The sequence below is a fragment of the Cricetulus griseus genome, unplaced genomic scaffold (assembly GCF_003668045.3).
Source record: "Cricetulus griseus strain 17A/GY unplaced genomic scaffold, alternate assembly CriGri-PICRH-1.0 unplaced_scaffold_173, whole genome shotgun sequence".
Lineage (NCBI taxonomy): Eukaryota > Metazoa > Chordata > Mammalia > Rodentia > Cricetidae > Cricetulus > Cricetulus griseus.
Genome location: NW_023276890.1, coordinates 49,559 through 69,245, shown reverse-complemented (window position 1 = coordinate 69,245; position 19,687 = coordinate 49,559). Strand labels below are relative to the sequence as shown.

General features: G+C 50.3%; 1 protein-coding gene across 1 annotated transcript; it reads left to right on the top strand.

The window, feature by feature from the left end:
* Nucleotides 1-5,779: 5,779 nt before the first annotated feature.
* Nucleotides 5,780-15,792, top strand: LOC113839106 (28S ribosomal protein S18a, mitochondrial-like). The gene is made up of 6 exons (XM_027434559.2): nt 5,780-5,796; nt 8,997-9,118; nt 9,231-9,338; nt 12,385-12,508; nt 12,709-12,778; nt 15,415-15,792. Exons 2-6 carry the CDS (start codon nt 9,077-9,079, stop codon nt 15,530-15,532), a joined length of 462 nt encoding a protein of 153 aa, XP_027290360.1. The 5' UTR covers nt 5,780-5,796; nt 8,997-9,076; the 3' UTR covers nt 15,533-15,792.
* Nucleotides 15,793-19,687: the final 3,895 nt, after the last annotated feature.

The window sequence follows — 19,687 nt, the reverse complement described above, 5'->3', positions numbered from 1 at the left end:
ATAACTTAGAAAAGGTCTCTTTAGTTTCAAATAATAATTAAGAGTGGCAGATAAGGGCCTTTAATCCCAGCGTTCTGGAGGCAGAGGCAGGCAGGTCTCTGAGTTCCGGGCCAACCTGGTCTACAGAAAGAGTTCTAGGACAGCCAGGACTACTCAGAGAAACCCTGCCTTGAAGAACCAATAAACAAAAAACAAAACAAAACAAAAAACCTTTTTGACTTTTGAGCCGGGATCTCACTATATTGCTTTGGTTGACCTGGAACTTGTTATATAGACCAGGCTGCCCTTAAACTCTCATGGAGAACTACTTGCCTCTTCCTCCTGAGTGTGGGCTTAGAGGCATGCACCACCACACAGGCTTTGGAAACAGTTCTTTACTATTTTTTTTTTAAACTACAGTTATATGGTTTTATCTTTGAAAAGATAAAGATCAAAAGGGTTTCTTGTATGATTAGTAGTTTGTATGATATGTAGGTTTTTTTGATATGTAGTTTCTTGTATAATTAGTTGGTTTAAAACAGAAATATTGAGATTTCACTTAAGGCACTTGTTTTGGACAGAGTTTTGCCTTGGGTGGCCTTTAACTTTCTAGGTAAACCAAGCTGGCCTCAAACATCTGGCAGCCTCCCTGCCTCTGCCTCCCAGGTGCTGGTATTATAGTCATGTACCACCACACCCAGCAAGAAAATTTTTTTAACTGGCAAGTTTGTGGAATGATGAATTATACAATCAGTGTTGAGAGTTGTCTTCTCTACAAATACTTAGTAGCTCTCCTGTCTATTAGCCACTGCTTAGACAGCCTGGTCTCAAGGCTAAATATTAAATTGAGTTAATGTGGTTTTACGTGAAAGCCCAGTCATGTTTTATATTCTTTTGAATCACCCATCTCTAAGCCTTTAAATGAACCTTGTGATATTCTGCCTTTTGGTATGGTATTATACAGCTGATTTTCATTGGTATAGCTAGTATACTTGTCACTCAAACATCATTGTTTGTGTAAAATTTAAAGCTGAGGCAAACAAGCTGATTCTCTTGCAGAAAATATTCAAGCATCTTGCTTTTCAAAGATAAAATGACATAATTGTAGCAAGAATTCATGAAGCTTGGAATCAAGAAAAGAGACTTCATGAGGACGGAGCACTATTGTTGTTGCTATAAACTTTCAGTCTAATGCATTGTTTCTCAGTCAGGAGTGGTCATCCATTCCCTTTCTCCCACCCCAAAACATTTGGCAATGTCTAGAAACCTTTTTGGTTGTCACAACTGGTACTAACAGCATCTGGTGAGTGCACAGAGATACCATTGTATGTCTTATAACACACATGACAGCTCCACAACAGAGAACCAACAGGCCTAAAATGTCAGTAGTGCTGATGTTGAGACAGCTTGATCTAAAGTTTGACAGGAGGGCGAAGCATGGTGCACACCATTTATCCTGGCATTTGGGAAACGGGTAGAGGCAGGTAGATCACTGTAAAGTCTAAGGTCAGCATGGTCTACTGAGAGAGTACCAGGATAGCCAGAGCTAACAATAGTGAAAGCCCTGTCTCGTGAGCACCTGAGCTCCTCTCCTCTCTCTCTCTGCATCTCTCGTCATCTCTCACTCTTCCTCGTCTCTCTCTCTCTCTCTCCTCTCATCTCGTCTCGCTCTCTCTCTTTCTCTCTCTCTCTCTCTCTGTGTGTGTGTGTGTGTGTGTGTGTGTGTGTGTTACATACAAGTCCAAAGTGAGAGTGAGTGGGTTTTGGAAAAAGCAAGCCTGAAGGGGACAAATGAGGAAATTGTGATTTACTAAGTACCTTCTTCCAGTAATACAGATAATACGCCTACTCCATCTTAAAGGTAGATATTAGCTGTCTTTGTTTTGATGAATGGGGGAATCCAGTTCAATATCAGTAGCTTACCTAACATCAGCTATAAGTAGTAGATTGAAAGCAGAGGCAGCACTCTTCCCTGTCCAGTGCTCCATGGCAGGGTCCTCTCTTTTGTTCCCTCCTTTTCTGAAAGACTCTTAGCAGTTAACTTGCCAAAGATCATCTAGTGGTTTCATCAATGACAATGTCAGATTTAGCAAGGATTGTGTTAGAAACTTCCTGCCTTAATACCCTTGTGAAGGAAATGTATCCATGACTAAAAACCATGAGCACGTGAGTTAGCAGGCATGACCTTAATGCAGAATGTACTGAAATGATAAAAGGCCAAAGGGAATTTGTCTTTCTGTAAGCTGAGGGGCTATCTGAGATGGTGAGCAATTCTGCCCCAAAGAGCTTTGAGAGGAAGGAGCAAGTTGAGGGGTTTTCAGATTTCATTGCTCTGCTACTGGGGAAAGCTGGTAAGCAGCAGCAACCAGACTCTGAAGCCCAGGACAGAGAGACAGTCCGTCAGGAATTACAGGGACAAAAACTGGGAGAGAATTAAGAGACCCAGAAACCAGAAGCTGAAAGATGAGCTGAAGGAGCTGCTGCTTGAGAAGCGGGGAGCACAGGGCTCTGCTGCGCCTGTTGGGGCAGAGGGAGGGCTGCCTTCAGCCACCCTCACTCTCTGGCTGGATCTCAGTTTCCACAGATCCTTGAGGCTTTGGCTGCTTTGGCAGCTCACTGCTGCAGTGTCCTGCACCCTCCATCATTCATCTTCCTGCTAAACACCCGGGTCTCTATACAGCACAGTCCACTGTGGCTGCCTGGGTTTATGTGTCCGTCAACGGCGTCTGCACCCATTGCAGTCTCACCACATTGTTACTGGCTCCAGGCTGTTAGAATTCAGTTACCCTGCACTCCATCCTAGGAGTATTTACTGACGTGCTCACAGGACCTCTTTCTGGGACATGGGCTTCATTATGGGGTGTTCCCATACTTGTTCTGCTTCTCTCCTCCAGGGCAGAGACTGCCTTACTCTGCTGCTGTCCCTCTGCCCAGGAGGTAGAGTGAGGCTGACACTCCCTTCCTGATTCTCAATGCACACGCTACAGATCATGTCATGTGTGTGAGGGCTGCCCATCTTGAGAGGTTGCAGCTTTAGTTCTTACAAAGCAGTGTCATGTCTGGTGGCTTACTTCATGCTGACGTCTCAGGACGCAGGGGTGGTTATATTTTTTCCCTAAGTAAGTTTTCTATTGGTTCCTGACTCTTAGTCCAGCTTTTCTTACCCACCTCCACTTCTCTTGAATGGAGAGGGGGCCAGGGACAAATGGATCTCAGGTTTTGTTTGGTTTTACCATGTTTTTCTATGCACACTGAAAATCAATACTGTTTTTGATTCCTATCTCCTCTTTCCAGGGGCTTAAAATGTGCTGAGGGCCTCTCCAGGCCCCAGCCAGCCTTCTTTCCTGCACTAACTCACCACCCTGATCAATCTGTGTCCTGGGAGCTCCTTGAGTCATTCCTCTGTTTGACAGATTGTCTCTCTCAGATAAGCATCTGCCTATTGTTTTACCCACTAGCTTCTAGAAAGATACTCACTGACTGGAGGCTGCTGTGGGAGAGCTTGTTAGCAGTGGAGCTTGCCATGGGCTTTGATCTCTTTTCCAGGGGCCAGTGGGATGACTTCAGGGTTTGAGTCTTTGCCGAGAGTGATGTGTGTTTTGTTAGACTTGTTTACCTCAGGTTCAGGGCCCAAGAGCCTGGACCAAGAAGGAAACCACATGTTTATGTTCTTTGTGTGTCAAGCCATTGTCCTAGTGCTGACTCCCATGGTCCCAGAATGTGTCCCTGCTTTTGTTTCTTGAGTCTTCTCAGAAATTTGCCTCCCTACCTGTTGTTGCTCCCATTTGGTTACCCTCTGACCCTCCCCCAATTTGTTTTACGTAGTAGCAAAGTTTCTAGGGTAGCTGGGGTCTCCTGGGCTGGAGATGTGCTCTCCTGCTCTCCCTGGTCCCCCTGTGTGGGCCTTTCTGCAGTGGACATTGTGGTGACCTTCCCTCTGCAGCTGTGCTGGCTTTTAGGCTGACAACCAGGTTGAGTCTCACCCACATCCCGTTCATGGGTTGGTCTCTGTTCTGGACAAGTAGAACCGTGTGTGAGGTGACGCAGTTTCTTGTACACAAGGAACCTAGTTCTGATTAGTGGCTACAATGTTCTCCGGAGAAAGCCTCTGGGTTTCTCTGGTCATTGTTTCACTTATGTGTGTCTGGAGTTGGACATGGAAGGCTCTCAGTTTGGTTGTTTTGTAGTAATGATTCTTTATGAATGGTTTGCCCAGAAAACAAATGAGGAATAATTCCAAGCAGCCTGTGTTCAATTAGGTGTCGGTCATAGAGCTCACTAATCACAGATGCTGACATGGGCTCTGGTTGGGTTAGCGTTGCCTTTTTTCCTTAGGCTCTTCTCTTGTTGTTGCTTATATTATGTTTTTGCAGAAGCAATATATGTTTATTTTAGAAAACATAGCAGGCAAAAAGAAGAAACAGATGTATCCCCCCTTCCACCTCTGAGGCACAGCCAGGTCTCTAACATACACTCCACAATGGCTGTGAGCCTCCTGCAGCCCATGGTCAATGGTGTAATTGCAGGTGGATATTTTTCCTAGGAAGAAGTCTTTAACGCCTGCCGAATTCTCAAAGTCAAGGACCTTAGGCACTTTTCTAATCTGTATTCCTTCTTGTGTTAGCCAGAGCTAAGTCAAACTAAACTGTGGTAGCCAGACTACTTTGTAAACAGTTTTAGTATCTGGAGAGATGGTTTGCAGATTGTGTGGGCTCAAGCTCCTCACTGTAGAAGCTAGCAGTTAAAGGAGACAATGGTGATTGTGTCACTCCTTAAACATAGCGTTCATTGAGCATTTGGTGTGCACCAGTCCATGCTAGCAGCTGCCACTCTCTCTAAAAAGCCAGGCACCTGGGAGACTCTCCAACAACAGTTGCTGTGTGTGAGCTGGCAATTTTGATCACCATTGGCTTTGTCATTCATTATCCCAATGATGAGTTAGGTGAGATGGGAAATGTGTGTCGCCTGACAGATGTGTGCAGCTGGTGGCCTTGCCTCCCCTTCTTTCCTGCCCAGCTCAGGCATCAGTAGGCCCTGGGTTGCCTGCCCTCAGTCTAGAATAGCAGTGTGTCCTGAAGCCCTGCTGAACCTGCTGCCATCGGGCTCCTGATTGCTGCCTCTTCCATCCCTTTCTCTGGTGTGACAATAGAACGTAACCCTTCAGGGAGAGATGAAGAGAATGGAGCCGAGAACATTTCCCTCGTGGCCAGTTTCATGCAGTCTTGACACAGGATTCTCATGATAAGTTTTGGGATTGGATTTGTCTCCTTGAAAAGCCACCCCCGGAACACAGTTCTGTGTTTTAGGTTGCAAAGCTACTTTGGTCTGATTCAGTCTGTAAAGGGACATGTGTTAGGAGTACTTCTGATCCCTTCAGGCCTGCTGCTCCAAATGCTTTCATCTGTTTTTGCCACATAGGATAGGGTCTTGTCCCACTTTGCTTAAAGTCTTTGAAACAGTCATACTTTGTAGCCCAGGCTGGCCTCAAACTTATAGCAATTTTCCTGCCACAGCTATTCAGTTTGCCAATTCTTGAAGACAGAATCAGGATGAATCTTGGCTTCAGGGGGCAACAAAACAGCATGGAGACCCTTAATCCCAGAGAGATGCTGCACCCTGAGCATCCCAGGCTTGCCCACAGCCCGCTTTCTGTCCCAGGCAGGGACCGTGGGAGAGTGCAGACTGTAGGCTCCTCTCCTTTGCCTGTGTAGAATTTGAGCTGTTATTTGAAACTCCCTGTTCCTTATTAAATGGCTGACCTAATTTTTCCCCTTTATCTCTGTAGTGGTGGAGATCCAAGAAGGGAAGACAGCTGTAGTAAGTATCACTGCGCTGCGTTGGCCACTCACAACCTCCTTAATGCTCGGAGCCGCCTGGCTGCTCCTTTGAGGGAGGGAGAGAGGCCCAATCTGGACTCCTGGCTCCAGGATCTACTCCCTCTGAGACCATAAATTCTGAAGTCTACTATTTTTCAGGCCGTGTGCGGTAGTGTGGTTAATCAAGAACAGTCGTTGTGCCTGTACTGAGGTATCTGTTACTTGATTGAAGTGACCTTTTGTATGACAAAGTCTCAGAGGCCTTTCCTAATATGTTCTCTGGCAGGTGATAAATCAGTTTCCCAAAGGGGAAACTAAGGCAGAAATGTAGGCCTATAGAAGCAGAGTTAGTTGGCCAAGAGCCAGAGCCTGGTCCTTGCTTTCTGTCTAGAAAGTATACCCTTAAGTGACATGTTAAGAGCTGACAGTCCCTAGGCCCCAACCTCACTAGCTGACACACTGGCTTGTCTCTTGGTAAGAAAGCTGTAATGATTCTTCCACCCATGTCCCCCTTTCCCTCACTGGTCCCATCTCACCGCCCTTGGGGAGTCAGTCATGGGGCCTAGATTATCCCATAATCCTTAAAAGACAGCCTTGTTTTCACATGGTCTTTTGTGCCTCCAAGAAATTCTCAGCTACCTCGCAGAGCTCCCAGAAGGCTCAGGAACTTCCATGTCAACTCGGGGCTTAACCTCTCTGGCAGCCAGCCAAGTATAGGCCTCCCCAGGCAGTCTTACACCCAGGGGAAATCCAGTTATTCTCCCAGAGCACCTCCTCATCCTTTCCACGGGTTAGCCTCACATAATGCTCACTTTTTAGGGAACTCCATCCCCTTTGGGCATCTGATTAAAACCAACAACAATCTTGGCGTGATTTTGCTCTCCTTAGCTACATAGTGAGTTCAAGGCAAACCTGGGCTATACAGAGACCCTACCTCAAATGACAAAAAGCCTTCTCCCTATAAACTTTATGCTGGAGAAAATGGTAATGTCAGACTTTTTTGGTTTTGTTTTTTGAGACAGGGTTTCTCTGTAGCTCTGGCTGTCCTGAAACCCACTCTGTAGACCAGGCTGGCCTGAAACTCAGAGATCTGCCTGTGTCTGCCTCCCGAGTGCTAGGACTAAAGGTTTGCACCACCACACCCAGCCTGACAATCAGACTTTGGAAGTGGCATCTTGCTTTTGCTTTTCTGGGAACAGACAGAGTGCTCAGTGCTAAGAGAGTGCCCCCTACCCACTGTATCGCCTGCTAATGCGCTAATGTCCTGGGCCCGGCCTTCTTCCTGGCTCATCAGAATGTCCATCACTCTTCTGTTGGCTATTTCCACTTTCCCTTGAAGACTATGGCAGACTATTCCTGCCTGTCATCTGCCATCTTCAGACTTCAGAACCAGCTAGTTCACCACCAGTAACAGCATCTCTAAGAGAAGATAACATGTTAAACATTCAGAATTGGAGGCTTGCTTCCCAGCTGATGGTGCTGTCTGTATCTGACTTTAAGTATAAAGAGGGTTTTCATGTGAGGCATGGATCTGCTGTTTGTAGAGGAGCATGGAAACACTGTAGCTCTGTCTGTCAGGTGCCGCTGTGACTGACTGTGGGTGTATGTTCTCCAAAATCAGATCTGACGGCTGCAGCGCTAAGTTGTGGGAGTGAGATGAACTGGTACATGTGAACCATTCTTAGTGCAGAGCCAGCTAAATAACAGTGAGCCAATGAACAGTGGCTCTCTCCTGGGGCCCACTAGGCCTCCCATGCACCTGCAGATTTTCCCTGGCCCACAGCTTCCCTCTGACGTATTTGGGGTTGCCATGGTAGAAGTGGGGCCTGACATAACTGAGCAGAACTTCTAGGCTTCCTCAGCCCAGGGGAAAGGATTATTTTTGTCCCCGTGCCTCTCAAATCAATCCCAGCCATGTTCTTAGGCTCAGCCTCAGTGAGGCCTGCTAAGCTCCCCTTGCAGTTGGAGCTGACTCCCAGATCATTGCTTTAGTACACTTAGCCACTCCAAGGCTAGGTCAGGGTACAGTCATGATAGGAAGGCCATGTCACATGTGGCCTCTGCAGGGTCTTTGAAAGGTGTTAACCAAAATGATAGAAGTAAAGAGAGCTGTAATCCCAGAACTCAGGAAGCAAAGGCAAATGTGAGTCCCACCTAGTCTAACAAGACCCAAGCCAGCTAAGTCTACCTAGTGGGACCCTGGTTTGTTTTAGAGGAGGACGTGTTGTGTGTCCATCTGTCCATGTTTTCTGTTTGTTGCGGAGGGAGAGATGAGAGCAGTGCACACAGATACCCACTTGTCTGGCTATTCCCAGGGTTTCTCAACTGCAGCACTGGCTGGTGTTCTTTGTTGTGAGGGCTCCATTGTGCATCCTTGCTAGATGCCCACCTCCCGCCTTCCCCCAGCTGTCCAATCAGAAATGTCCTCAGACATGGCCAGCCAGGGGGAAACCCCCTAACCCCCTGTTTTTGGAGCCTGCTAGCACAGATACAGCTCTGTAGTCCCATAAAGCAGGAAGCAGTGCTCTCTGCAGATAGCATAGAGAAGGGGTGGATGCTTTCTTTGAACAGTGAATCTAGCCATCTGGCATTAGTTGTCCGTATGTGTACATGTGCACACAGGTACTCTTGGAGGCCTCCCGGGAGAGGGTATCAGACGCCTCCGGAACTGGGGTGCTGGGAGCGAGTGCTCTTAGCTGCTGAGCATCTCTCCAGCCCCATTTGGGACTTTCAGCCATGCGCATGCGTCACCGCTCCCGGGGCCAGGGAGGAAGCCTAGGGTGCAGGTATTTTATTGTGCTTTGTTGAGGAAGGAAAGATAGCATTCAGTTGGTATGGCAAACCCTTCCCTCTAGTTCAACAGTTCTCAAACTGTAGGTCACAACTCTCAAAGATACTTACATTATGATTGTTAACAGTACCAAAATTGGTTATGAAGTAACAACAAAAATAATTTTGGGCTGGGGGTCACCACAACATGAAGAATTGTATTAAAGGGTCACAGCATTAGGAAGGTTGAGAACTACTACTCTAGTTACCAGTTTCTATGTCTGTCTGATGTCATCATTGCTCTTTATCTGGTTTTTTGAGGCAAGAGTATTACCATATTACCCTGCTGACTTGCAACTTAATACTGTGTAGCCCAGGCTAGCCTTGAACTTCTACTTTTCCTGCCTCTGCCACCCACTGCTGGGATTACAGGTGTGCATCACTTGTCTGGTCACCAAACCACATCCCTGTGGCCAAGGCCCAGCATAGAGCAGCTATAGAAAATCTCCACCATGCAAGCAGACCTGTTAGTTACTGCCATGAGGCCCCCAGAAGTAAGTTTTGACTGGTGTTCCTTCAGGGTGTGCTCAGAGTTAAAGACCTGCATGCCTGTCCAGCATGCCTGGCCCAGGATCTCACGCTGGCTTTTTTCCCCCTCCCTCTTAGATTGAAGGCCGAATCACAGAAACTCCCAAGGCAACTCCAAATCCCCCTAACCCCTCAGGCCAGTGCCCCATCTGCCGTTGGAACCTGAAGCACAAATATAACTATGAGGTGAGTGTGACAGTATCCCCTGGGGCCAGAGTCCTCTTGCCTTGAGCATTGTCCTCCTCAGGTAGTGACAGCTGCGTTACATGGCTAGCAAAGACAATGAACCTGAAATCTGACTGTGTGGTAGACTCTGAGAGGCTTTGAGAATACTGGGCTGCGGGCTGGAGACAAAGCTCAGTGGTTAAGAGCACTGGCTGCTCTTCTAGAGGACAGGGGTTCAGCTCCCAGATGATCCAACACCCTCTTCTGGCCTCCACAGGCACTGCATGCACATGGTATATGTACATACGTGCAGCCAAAATAACTATATGCACAAAATAATCTCCAGGAATAAAAATTTAAAGAAATATGGTGCTGGAGAGGAAGCTCAGCTGTTAAGAGCATTTGTTTGCTGCTCCTAGCACCCAAATGGCAACTCCCAACTACCCATAACTCCAGTTCCAGAGTACCCGGTGCCCTCATGTCTCCCAAGGATACTGAGTAAGCATGCAGTGCACATACATACATGCAGGCAAACCACTTATACACAACTCAGCCTCAAAGAGAAAGTTCTCACAGGCTGTGTGGAGCTGGAAGCCATGGAATTCATGGCCTGGTTATAAGGGCAGGGGTAGTTCTCACAGGAATGAAATCGGGTCTGGATTTGGCTTTCCTCTCCCTGAGGTGGTTCACAGTGTGATCTGTAGACACATCTTAGTCTCCGCAGTGCAGCTCCAGACGACCCAATTGCTGTACCTTTTCCAAAGCAGCTGCTTCTGGGAAAGGAGATGATCATGAACATACCCAGAGCAGGCCTGCTCCAGTAGGCCATGTCCTGAGCAGTCACAGGCTTCATTGTTTGTTTTGTTTTGTTTTTCGAGAGAGGGTTTTCTGTGTAGCCCTGGCTGTCCTGGGACTCACTCTGTAGACCAGGCTGGCCTTGAACTTGGAGATCCTCCTGCCTCCCTAGGGCTGGGATTAAAGGTGTGTGCCACCACTGCCCGGCATCTTTTTTTTGTTGTTTTTTTCTTTTTTTGGAGGAATGTGTATATGTGTGAAGGAACAGATGTCACAGCACACGTGAGGAAGTCAGTTTCCTCCTTCCTTCTTATGGATCCTGGGGATCAGTCTCTGATGGTCAGGCACAGCAAGCACCTTTACTGGCTGAGCCATCTTTCTGGCCCTTAGATTTCTGATTAACTCCATGAAGTAGGGACTTCATCCTTGCTTTGCAGTGAGGGAATCCTAGACATGAAGAAGTTAATAAACTTCCTGCAGTAAGTATCAGAGCTGGGGAGCCAGGCAGAGCCCATGTTGTGCTAACTCCTACCCTGCAGAGAAGACAGGGCCCAGTCAGTCCTGGGGACCCACATTGTTCTTCAGAGTTCTCACTGTGACACAAGCACTTTTTGGGGGGTTTCAGGTGATTCAGGCTCTGGGCCAGTTTGACCTGTGTGTTGTCCCAGATCCCCTCTGAGACACAGGGTGGCTAAGGACAGAGATCTTATTCAGATGGTAAGTGCAGGAAGATCTGAGCAGAGTGACCCAACTAATCTGGACAGGGGACCTTGGCTTCAGTCCACCTCTGGGCATGGGGGCGGGGCATGGCCCTCACCCTGCCCTGGGTCCTCTGAAAATAAGTGCCCAGAGTACAGCAGAAGGCTGAGTTCAGAGCTGCTTGTTTCATGGATGTCAGTGAATGTACAGGCATGCTTGTAATCCCAGCTGCAGATAGGGAGGCAAACCCCACACCTGCCCAGCCACTAGGGCAGGTTCCTACCGGCCATTTCCAGGAAATGATTGGCTGTTTTTCCAGGAGAAGAAATCTAATCCTCTCCAAGGTAAAGACTAAAGCTGTTTTTCCTTTTTCCCCTTTCCACTTGGAGCACTGTGGGCCCACGCTGTGTGCTGCTGTCGGCTGGCTGGCAGCCTGCAGTGAAGGGTGCTGAGGGATGCAAGCCAGTATGTTAGCTGTGCATTAGTCCAAGTCTGCTACCTGCTTCTGAAGAGTGCTGGGCTGAGAGTTTGGGGCTCAGGGTCCCCGGGATCTGTCCAGTGATTAAAACAGATTTGCAGTCATACGGCAAGGCAGCCAAGGCAGCAATTTAGTAAAGGGACAAAGGCTGGCATTGGGCCCTGGTAGGGACAAATGTTGCTTAGCCCTTTTGAGTCAATTCTGGTGGGAGAGAGGGTTTCTTATCAGTTTGTCCTTCTTGCTAGACTTAATCCCATACAGTTTGTTAGGTGTGTGATGAGGAAGCCCAAGGACCCATTCCCATCTGAACTTAGGAAACATGGGCTGGACTTCATAGCCCAGTTCCCTTCCTCTCAGCTCAGTGCCTGCCTGATACCTGAGCAGGAACAGCAGGAGGAGTGTCTGTCTATATGCACTTCACCTGTGCCATCTAGATTCAGAGGCTGAGGTGGACAGGCGTTGCCTCTCATGGAAGTGCTTTACATGTCCCATCCCAGCCAAGGAAAATGACCAGTGACGGTGAGACATACTTTCTTTTTAATTGTTTGGGTTTGGTTTTGTTTGTTTGTTCTGAGACAGGATTTATCAGTGTAACAGCTCTCTGCTATTCTACAACTTGCTCTGTATACCAGGTGAACCCACAAAGATCCACTTGCCTCGGCCTCCCTAATGCTGGGATTAAGTAAAGCTGAATGCCACCACTGCCTGGTGATTTTGGTTTTGAGACAGGGTTTCTCTGTGTATCCCTGGCTGACCTAGCACTCGCTCTGTAGACCAAGCTGGCCTCGAACTCACAGAGAACTGCCTGTCTCTGCCTCCCAAGTGCTGGGATTAAAGGCGTGTGCCACCACTCCCTGGCAGACTACCAGACATCTTACTCCCAAGAAAGACTGTTGATAAAGCGCTCACTAGAGCATTTCTGGTCTCACCTAATGTGTCAGAAGATTTCTGGGGAGGTGCTGGAAGCCCTTTGTTGGCAATGGGGAATAGAAATCCTACTGAGTTCTCCTGTGGACGCCTGAGAGCCCACAGTCCTAGTTCCCAGCATACATGTAAACCCAGCTGACCCACATTCCTATTTTTGGTTTTCACTAGGATGTGCTGCTGCTCAGTCAGTTCATCCGGCCTCATGGAAGCATGCTGCCCCGCAATGTCACAGGCTTGTGCCTGGAAGAACACCGAAAGATTGAGGAGTGTGTAAAGATGGCTCACCGAGCAGGTCAGAGTATCCAAGGCTAAGAGGGGTGGTGGGGACTGCAGGTTCCTTGTCCTGACTAGCTGTCACAGCAGGAAGAGCAGCAATGAGCAGAATATTGATTCTATGGCCCCTCCCCATGTCCCCTGCTCCCCACTCCCATGGTCTTTACCCCTGGCCCTTTCAGAACTGTGGAGACTGACTCTGTATGTTTTTCCTCTCAGGTCTATTCCCAAATCACAGGCCACGGCTTCCAGAAGGGTCCTTACCTAAGAATAAACCCAAACTCAACCGGTAAGGAAACATGAGCACAACTGACCCAAGTACTCTAGGCCCATGGAGCTCACTGTATTCGGGTAGCTTGTCTCGTGGCTCTCACAGCAGCCAAGGAGACATCCCTTGACTGTCTGCTCCATCCCAACCAGCCCAAGTACACACCCACATCTTTCCACCATAGCTATGCTATCTGCCACCTCCCTCCCTGCCCTGACACAGGGGCAGGGAGGCTGCTGGTTGGGCATTGGAATATGTTAATCCCTGGTGATGACATCATGCTGTATCTCTATGGAGGCGGCAGAGCACTCTACAAACTTTCAGTGTCCCAGCTCTCTCCAGCACGGGTCACTACAGAGCAGAGCAAGGCCTTGGGAACTGTCTGGGATAGGGCCACTATACACAGCATGGCATCAAGGCAGCCTGCATATAGGCTCAGTCACCACCAGTGCTCCCTGGAGTCATGCAGTTAACAGCCTACACAGCTTCCTGGACAGCTTGAGCTATCCTGCAGCCTTAGGGAGAAGAGATTCGAGGCCGCCCTCCAGCAGCATCAGGGTAGGTAGGACCCCTTGAGTGAGAGCAGATTCCCACCTAACATTCAGACAGCTGTCCTGTTGCAGGTTCCCCTCTTGATGACATCCATCGCCCTCACAGGCAATTAGATCTGTCCTATCCCCTTGTCGAGAGAAGCGCTGGGTCTGTAGAATTGACTTTGTAGTTTTTACGCTTCCAGCGGCTCCTTCCTCCTTGAGTGGATCAGGCTTGTGTATCGAGATGCCTCTGCTGATAGTGAGAACAACAGAAACTCTGCAGGGTGACTGAGGCAGAGCAAGACTCTGCAGCCCCCACAGACCTTTGCAGAGACCCCTACCAGACCCCAGGTGGATTCTGGGAGGCCAGGTTGCTGGATGGAGGGTGTGAGAGGGGATTGCTTGCCTCCTCCATTCCTAGATGCTTAGCAGTGCTGGACTGGGCTCTCTGCCAGCAGTCCCAAGGAGCAGGGCATGCTCTGGTCCGTTTGGGGGTTGAGCCCACCCCCACCCTGGCTTTTAAGAGACAGCAGCAAGCTTGAGGACACAATCCATCCTGCCCTCAGGCCTTTGAAGCCAGGCCAGGCTCCCTCCCTTACGTCCGGTGTCCTTTAGTGTGACACCGATTGATGATGTGTGGGGGCTCTTGAGTTGCAAAAGGCCATCCTGGGGGAGGGGAAGCCCTGGTTCAGGAGGTGCTGATCCCTCTACAAGGGATGCTGTGACTGCACCCAGAAGTCCCTAGTTTGCACTCCAGGGCCTTGTCCCTGCTCACTCCCATGTCCTCAGCACCCTGGTGCAGAGGTATCTTCCCCAGCAGAAGGGATGGTCTCCCCTTTTCCACTCTCCTGTGCACAGGGTTACAGGCCAGTCCTTGCTCAGAAGATGTAGAAAGGGGGTGATTTAGAAAAGCCTGAGTTCTAACTGGAGCTAAGGTGTTCAAAGAGGGCTGACTGGATGCCACCCAGCCTGCCCATCAGGTGGCTGCTCCGTGTGGCAAGGCATCAGGCCCAAGGCTGGCTGAAGAAGACAGCTCTGGAGAGTCTGGTTAGCTGGGGTCTTTTAAAGTCCTTGAGTGATAGTGAACACCCTGTTTCATGGGCCTGCTCCCAGACCCCCACCTGCACCTCTCCCTCTTGGGACTGGGAGAGGCCAGCACAAGGACCAGCTGCTGGTGAGGGGCCTATGCTAAAAAAAGCCTGTTGTCCTAGAACCATGACCATGGAGACAGCAGGCAGCATGCCACATACTGGGTCCAGGATGGGCACTGGGGCATCCCTTCTACATAAAGCCACCAGCCGAAGACCAAGGTCCAGAGGAGCCTGGTGCAAAGGCATGCATGAGTCAGCAGTGCTTTTTTCTGCTAAAGATTTCAGCCAAAAAATAAATTTTCATTTCTGCCAGGAATACTAGTTTTGAAATTAAGAAGCGTTTCCTTGAGGGTCTCTGGAGGCGGCCAGGGCAAGCCTCAACCTCCCAGAGCCTGGCCTTGGTGGCTGAACTTTGAGCATGAAGGATGGGCCTTTGTGGTCAGGAGCCAGGGTTCATTATGAACAGAGTAAACCCCAATCTTGGTGCTATGAGCCACTATTCCAGGAACAATCTGGGCCCAGGCTTTCCCCAAAGGAGGCCAGAGGACCATGTGTGGCCTCCATCTTTCCCTGCCCTCTCCCACTTACAGGAACCTGCTGGGCTGGAGCTGCACCCACTGTGTTCACCCCGTGCTTCCCATCAGTTTGGGTGAAGGGTGGGGTTCTGCACCAGTGTGGTGCCCTGTGGAATTCCCTGGAGGCTAGGGTGTCTAGAGCAGCCAAGTGGGGAAGAACAGAGCGCAGGGTCTTTATCTTTCCCTGGGCTCAGCCTTCTCTCTGAATGTAGATGACACTGACAAGTTAGAAAGATCAAGGGAACTGGGCCTGGGCTGCCTGACTCTGCCTGACCCTGACCACACAAGAGCCCATCCGTCTGTTTACAAAATAGCCGTTTCTTCCAGGAAAACCCTTGCCCTTGAGAAGGGAGAACTGGTGAAAGATGGCGTAGCCACTGCAGCCTAGCTCTGGGGACAGCGCCTCCTCCCTGCTCTTCCTGTCCCAGCACACCAACCTCCTTGTGTTCCCTCTACAGCTACCTGACTTGCTGGGCTCCCAGCTCTGTCAAGCCCATCTACAAAAAAGGTCACCGTTGGAACAAAGTGGGTCCCCACTCCTCAAGGACAATGTCTGCTACTCCAGGAGACCTTTGAAGCTCATTCATTAATGGGAGCCCTGCAGCTGAAGACTCTGACTGGAACTTTCCACGTGACGCACTGGCTCCTCCCGCCAGAACCACCGCCCTCCACAGACTGCATGGGGACCTTCCCGGATCAGCCCAGCCAGTGTTGGGAGCCGCGGCAGGCAGGAGCTGGGTCTCCTGGCCTGTGGTCTTCTGACTGGCTGGGGCTGAGCTTGGTGCAAGGACAGGAGTCTAACTCAAAGAAATGTAATAAAGCAGGCTCTCAGCTTCCCCGTGTGGTCCCTCCTTGGAAGTGTGGGGCTTCCAGCAGAGTGTCACAAGGCTGGTCTCTGAATGGGCCCTGACTATGAAGTCCATGTGCCTGCCACACAGTACCCGTCCCCTGCTGAGAGACGTCACACTCCAGTTGGGGGCCTAGCCCATAGTAGCTTTCGGTTGAGTCCAGGCACTTGAGCAGCCCCTGGCCCTCCCTTCGCACCACTGTTCCCACCTGTCCATACTTAGGGTCTCCTTCATTAGCACATTCCTGGTTGCTGCCTCTTGGTTTAGAATTAGGTTTCCTGGCCCAGACTGCCCCTCCTACAGCATGAAGGCAATTCCATGTTCTCACCCGTGCCCACATAAATGTAGCCATAGTTCTTGGTGCGGGGAGCGTGGTAGAAGGTGAGGCCTGGCCAGAGCAGGCTGCGCAGTACCACCAGCGCGTTGCCCCTCTCCATCTGGATGCTCCAGGACCTTGGAGGGAGGAGACGGGGGAGGTGCCACTATAGAAGCTGCTGTGCTCCCAGTTGCCATAGCTGTTTTGCTGTTCATTATGCCACAGAGGAAAGATAATGAAGAAGTGAAATGCCAAGTTAGGGTTGGCGGATAGGCAGACAGAGTGGCTCCTTCCCTTGCACTAGAGTAAAATCACCGTGACCTTGAGCCTCTGTTCTGAGATGGATGAGACAACCAGGGGCTCAAGCTGAAGTTGGGCCTCTCACCTCAGTGGTCTTCTAACTGCTGGTAAGTGGAGCCATGCTTGGTGGGAGGGGACATCAGCTGCTGAGTCTGCCCTGTGCTACTCCAGACACAGCAGCTCAGACCAGGCCGAGCTGTGCAGCCAGGAGGACTTGGCTGGAAGGGCCTGATCCAGCTCCAAGGGAGGGGGAGCTGCTGTGTGGGAGGAAGGAGCCTGGGAAAATCGCCTCTGGATGCAGATCTGGAGCTTCTATTCCCCTGCGCACCCTGGGCCTCTCCCCCAACCAGCCACAGCCCTGCTCTGGGCCCTGCCAGGAAGACAAATACTTTTGAAGGTTTTGGTGCAGGACCAGCCAGTTATGCTCTGAGGGTTGTTCTGGGGCCTTCATCAGTTGCCAACTCAGCCCGCTGCTGGCTCCGCCACTTGAGCTTCCCACAGCCTACCTCCAACCATGGCCCACCCTGGTCACTCCTCACCCAACAGCATCGCAACTCAGTCCCCACCCTCTGGGGCCACCCTGCATCCACAGAGCTGATCCCCGCCGCTTGTCTGCCCAGGTCAAAACCAGAGCTTTCTGGAAGCATGGAGGTCTGCTGCTCCCATCCTGACTCAGCCATGCATGGGACAATGAGGTGGAGGCTATTCCTTATTGTCATTGCTCCCTCCTAAGAAGGAATCAGAGCATCATGTATAACGAACAGCACCTAGCCAACAGCTGTTCCCCGGGAACCTCAGAATCCTAGTGGCTTTCTTGGTCACAAGTCTCCAGACAATATTGTTTGGGGGGGCATGAGGATGAAGTATGACAGAACAAAGGGTTTCAGGTCTGCTGTGTCTGGTCCTTGACAACAGGCCCAGGAATGTACTATTTATTCTCTAGCCTTAGTGGCCCTACCAGGGCCCAGAGCATCCAGAGACCTGGTCCCTCCATGCCCTTGGAGCCTACAACTTCACAGCCTCCTTAAGATAAGCAAGACCAGACTGCTCTGCCCACCCAGGGAGGCTGGCTTGCAGCATCCCTTGCCCCAAGTGCTAACCTGGAGGAAACAGCCTAGGGTCTGCTGTACCACCACTGCAACCAGACACCCATCAGTTCAGCCAACAACATGGTGGCATGGGGCCCCTCACACTGGTGTGTCTGGTCACCTCTTGCTTCCAGTAGATGGGGAACAAAGGCTGGGTTGAGTGGCCCAGGCCCAGTAACATGGGGAAAACTGAGGAAGTTAAATACGGAACTCAAGGAGGACAGGGCCAAGCAGGCCAAAGGGTGTTAGCAGAGCTGCAGCGTGCCAGCGGCCAGCCTCCCTGCCTTCCCTTATATTCCTGTCATGCTCGGTCCTCTCATCCCTCCTGGCTCAGCTCATCATCTAGAGCACACGCATGTACATGCACGCACATTCCCTCTCCCTCTCTTGTGTGTGCGCTCGCGTGTTTGTATCTGAGGCGCACTCACTGTCACCATCACCACTGTCTCAAGTGCAAACATGGAAAAACTAGGCCCAGCCAGCTACAGTTGCCCTTTGAAGGTAGAAAGTAGCCTGGTGGAGCAATTCACAGCCCCAGGTCTCTCCCAAGTCTCTTCAGGCCTGGGTTCCTGGCTTTAGGTGGCTCTCAAAAACTCCTGTGCTCTGAGGCTGGGATCAAACCAGAGCTCATCAGTGGGCCCTACACAAGTGGCAGGAGGTCCTCCTGGGTTTCCCCATCCCAGGGTCTTACGCACCTCCCCAGGTGGAGCCCCAGGCTAAGGCAGACTGACATTTACATCCTCCTGCCACCCAGGAAGAAAGGCTGACATAAGAGAGTCCTAGGACTGGGCTCCAATCAAGCTGCCCAGGGACATCAGGTGGCCTAAACCTCAGTCTCTAAACTTCACTAAGAAATGCCAGGGAGAACTGGAGAGATGGTGCAACAGTTAAGCGCACTGCTGCTCTTTTAAAGGACCTGGCTTTGATTCCTAATACCCACCTGATGGCTTACAATCGTCTGAAACACTAGTTCCAGGAAATCCAGTGCCCTCTTCTGGCCTCCATGGGCACTGGGCATGCATGTGATGGACAGATACACATACAAGTGAGATACCCATACACATAAAATGAAATTAAAAATGACCCTGAGTTCCTGATGAGAGAAGCCACCATCCCCCTTACCACAAAGTAGAGCCAACTCTTTGAGAGCCTGGGACAGAAGGAAAAGATGCCCCTGGCTAGCAGGACTCCTGGTCAGACAAGCTTACAAAAGACTTAGGCAGGAAGAGCCATCTGCACCCTCATCCATCCTCTTCAGACTCCCTGTCTCACCCTATACCATAAATCCCCACCCTTTAATCTATGCCAGTATTTGAAAGCCAGTTTCCAGGCTACAGGACTCTTGCTGCCCTCTGCTGTCCAAACTGGGCATTGCCACTGAGTGCTCACAATTGGGACCTCAACCTGGATTTGGCCCTTCCTGCCAGCTCTGCAACCCCACCCCTTGCCACCTGCTGCCTCTTCTGCCCACTCCTCTGTGCTCCTGACTTCTTCCAGCCTGTCTCGGTCACTCTCCTCAGACATTACTGATGCAGGAGAGTTGTCTTTCTCATTCCAAGGGCACTGAAAGGGCTTGGCACACAGAAGCTGCTCCATGCTCCGCTGATAGAGTCAAAGGTCAAGGAGTATTGAATGACAGAATACCATGAGGAATGGACTGCCTGACCCATGACTCCATCTTCCTGGTGCAAGTCCAAGGTCAGAGAAGTCTTAGCCTGTGCCCTGGACTCATCAGGAGTATGAGCCTGCCAGAGATCCATCCCCACAAAACCGTCCATTCCAGGGCATTATGTGGCAGCTCATTGCCAAGATATTGGCCTCAGGCAACACCCCTCCCCCTTTTCTTTCACCAAGGCTAGTCCAGAGAGAAGCTGTGAGCTCCAGGCCGATCTCTGTGGGCACAGAGAACAGGAGGCCCCAGGACAAGGCCCACTTCAACCACACCTTCTCAGAGGTGACACGAGCTACCCTGAATGCTTGCTTCAGACTCAGAAAACAATGTTCCATCCTAAGCAGAAAGAGCTAAGGAGCTACAAACCCTACCCCTTTAGCCAGGCATGGTGTCCCAAGAACTCCTCCTGGGAGTTCTTGTCACCACTCCACAGCCCAGTGCATCCCCATTGACCTCTGCCAGGCAGGACAGTCACCCAACAGCTCATTTGGCTCGAGAGAATCTGGA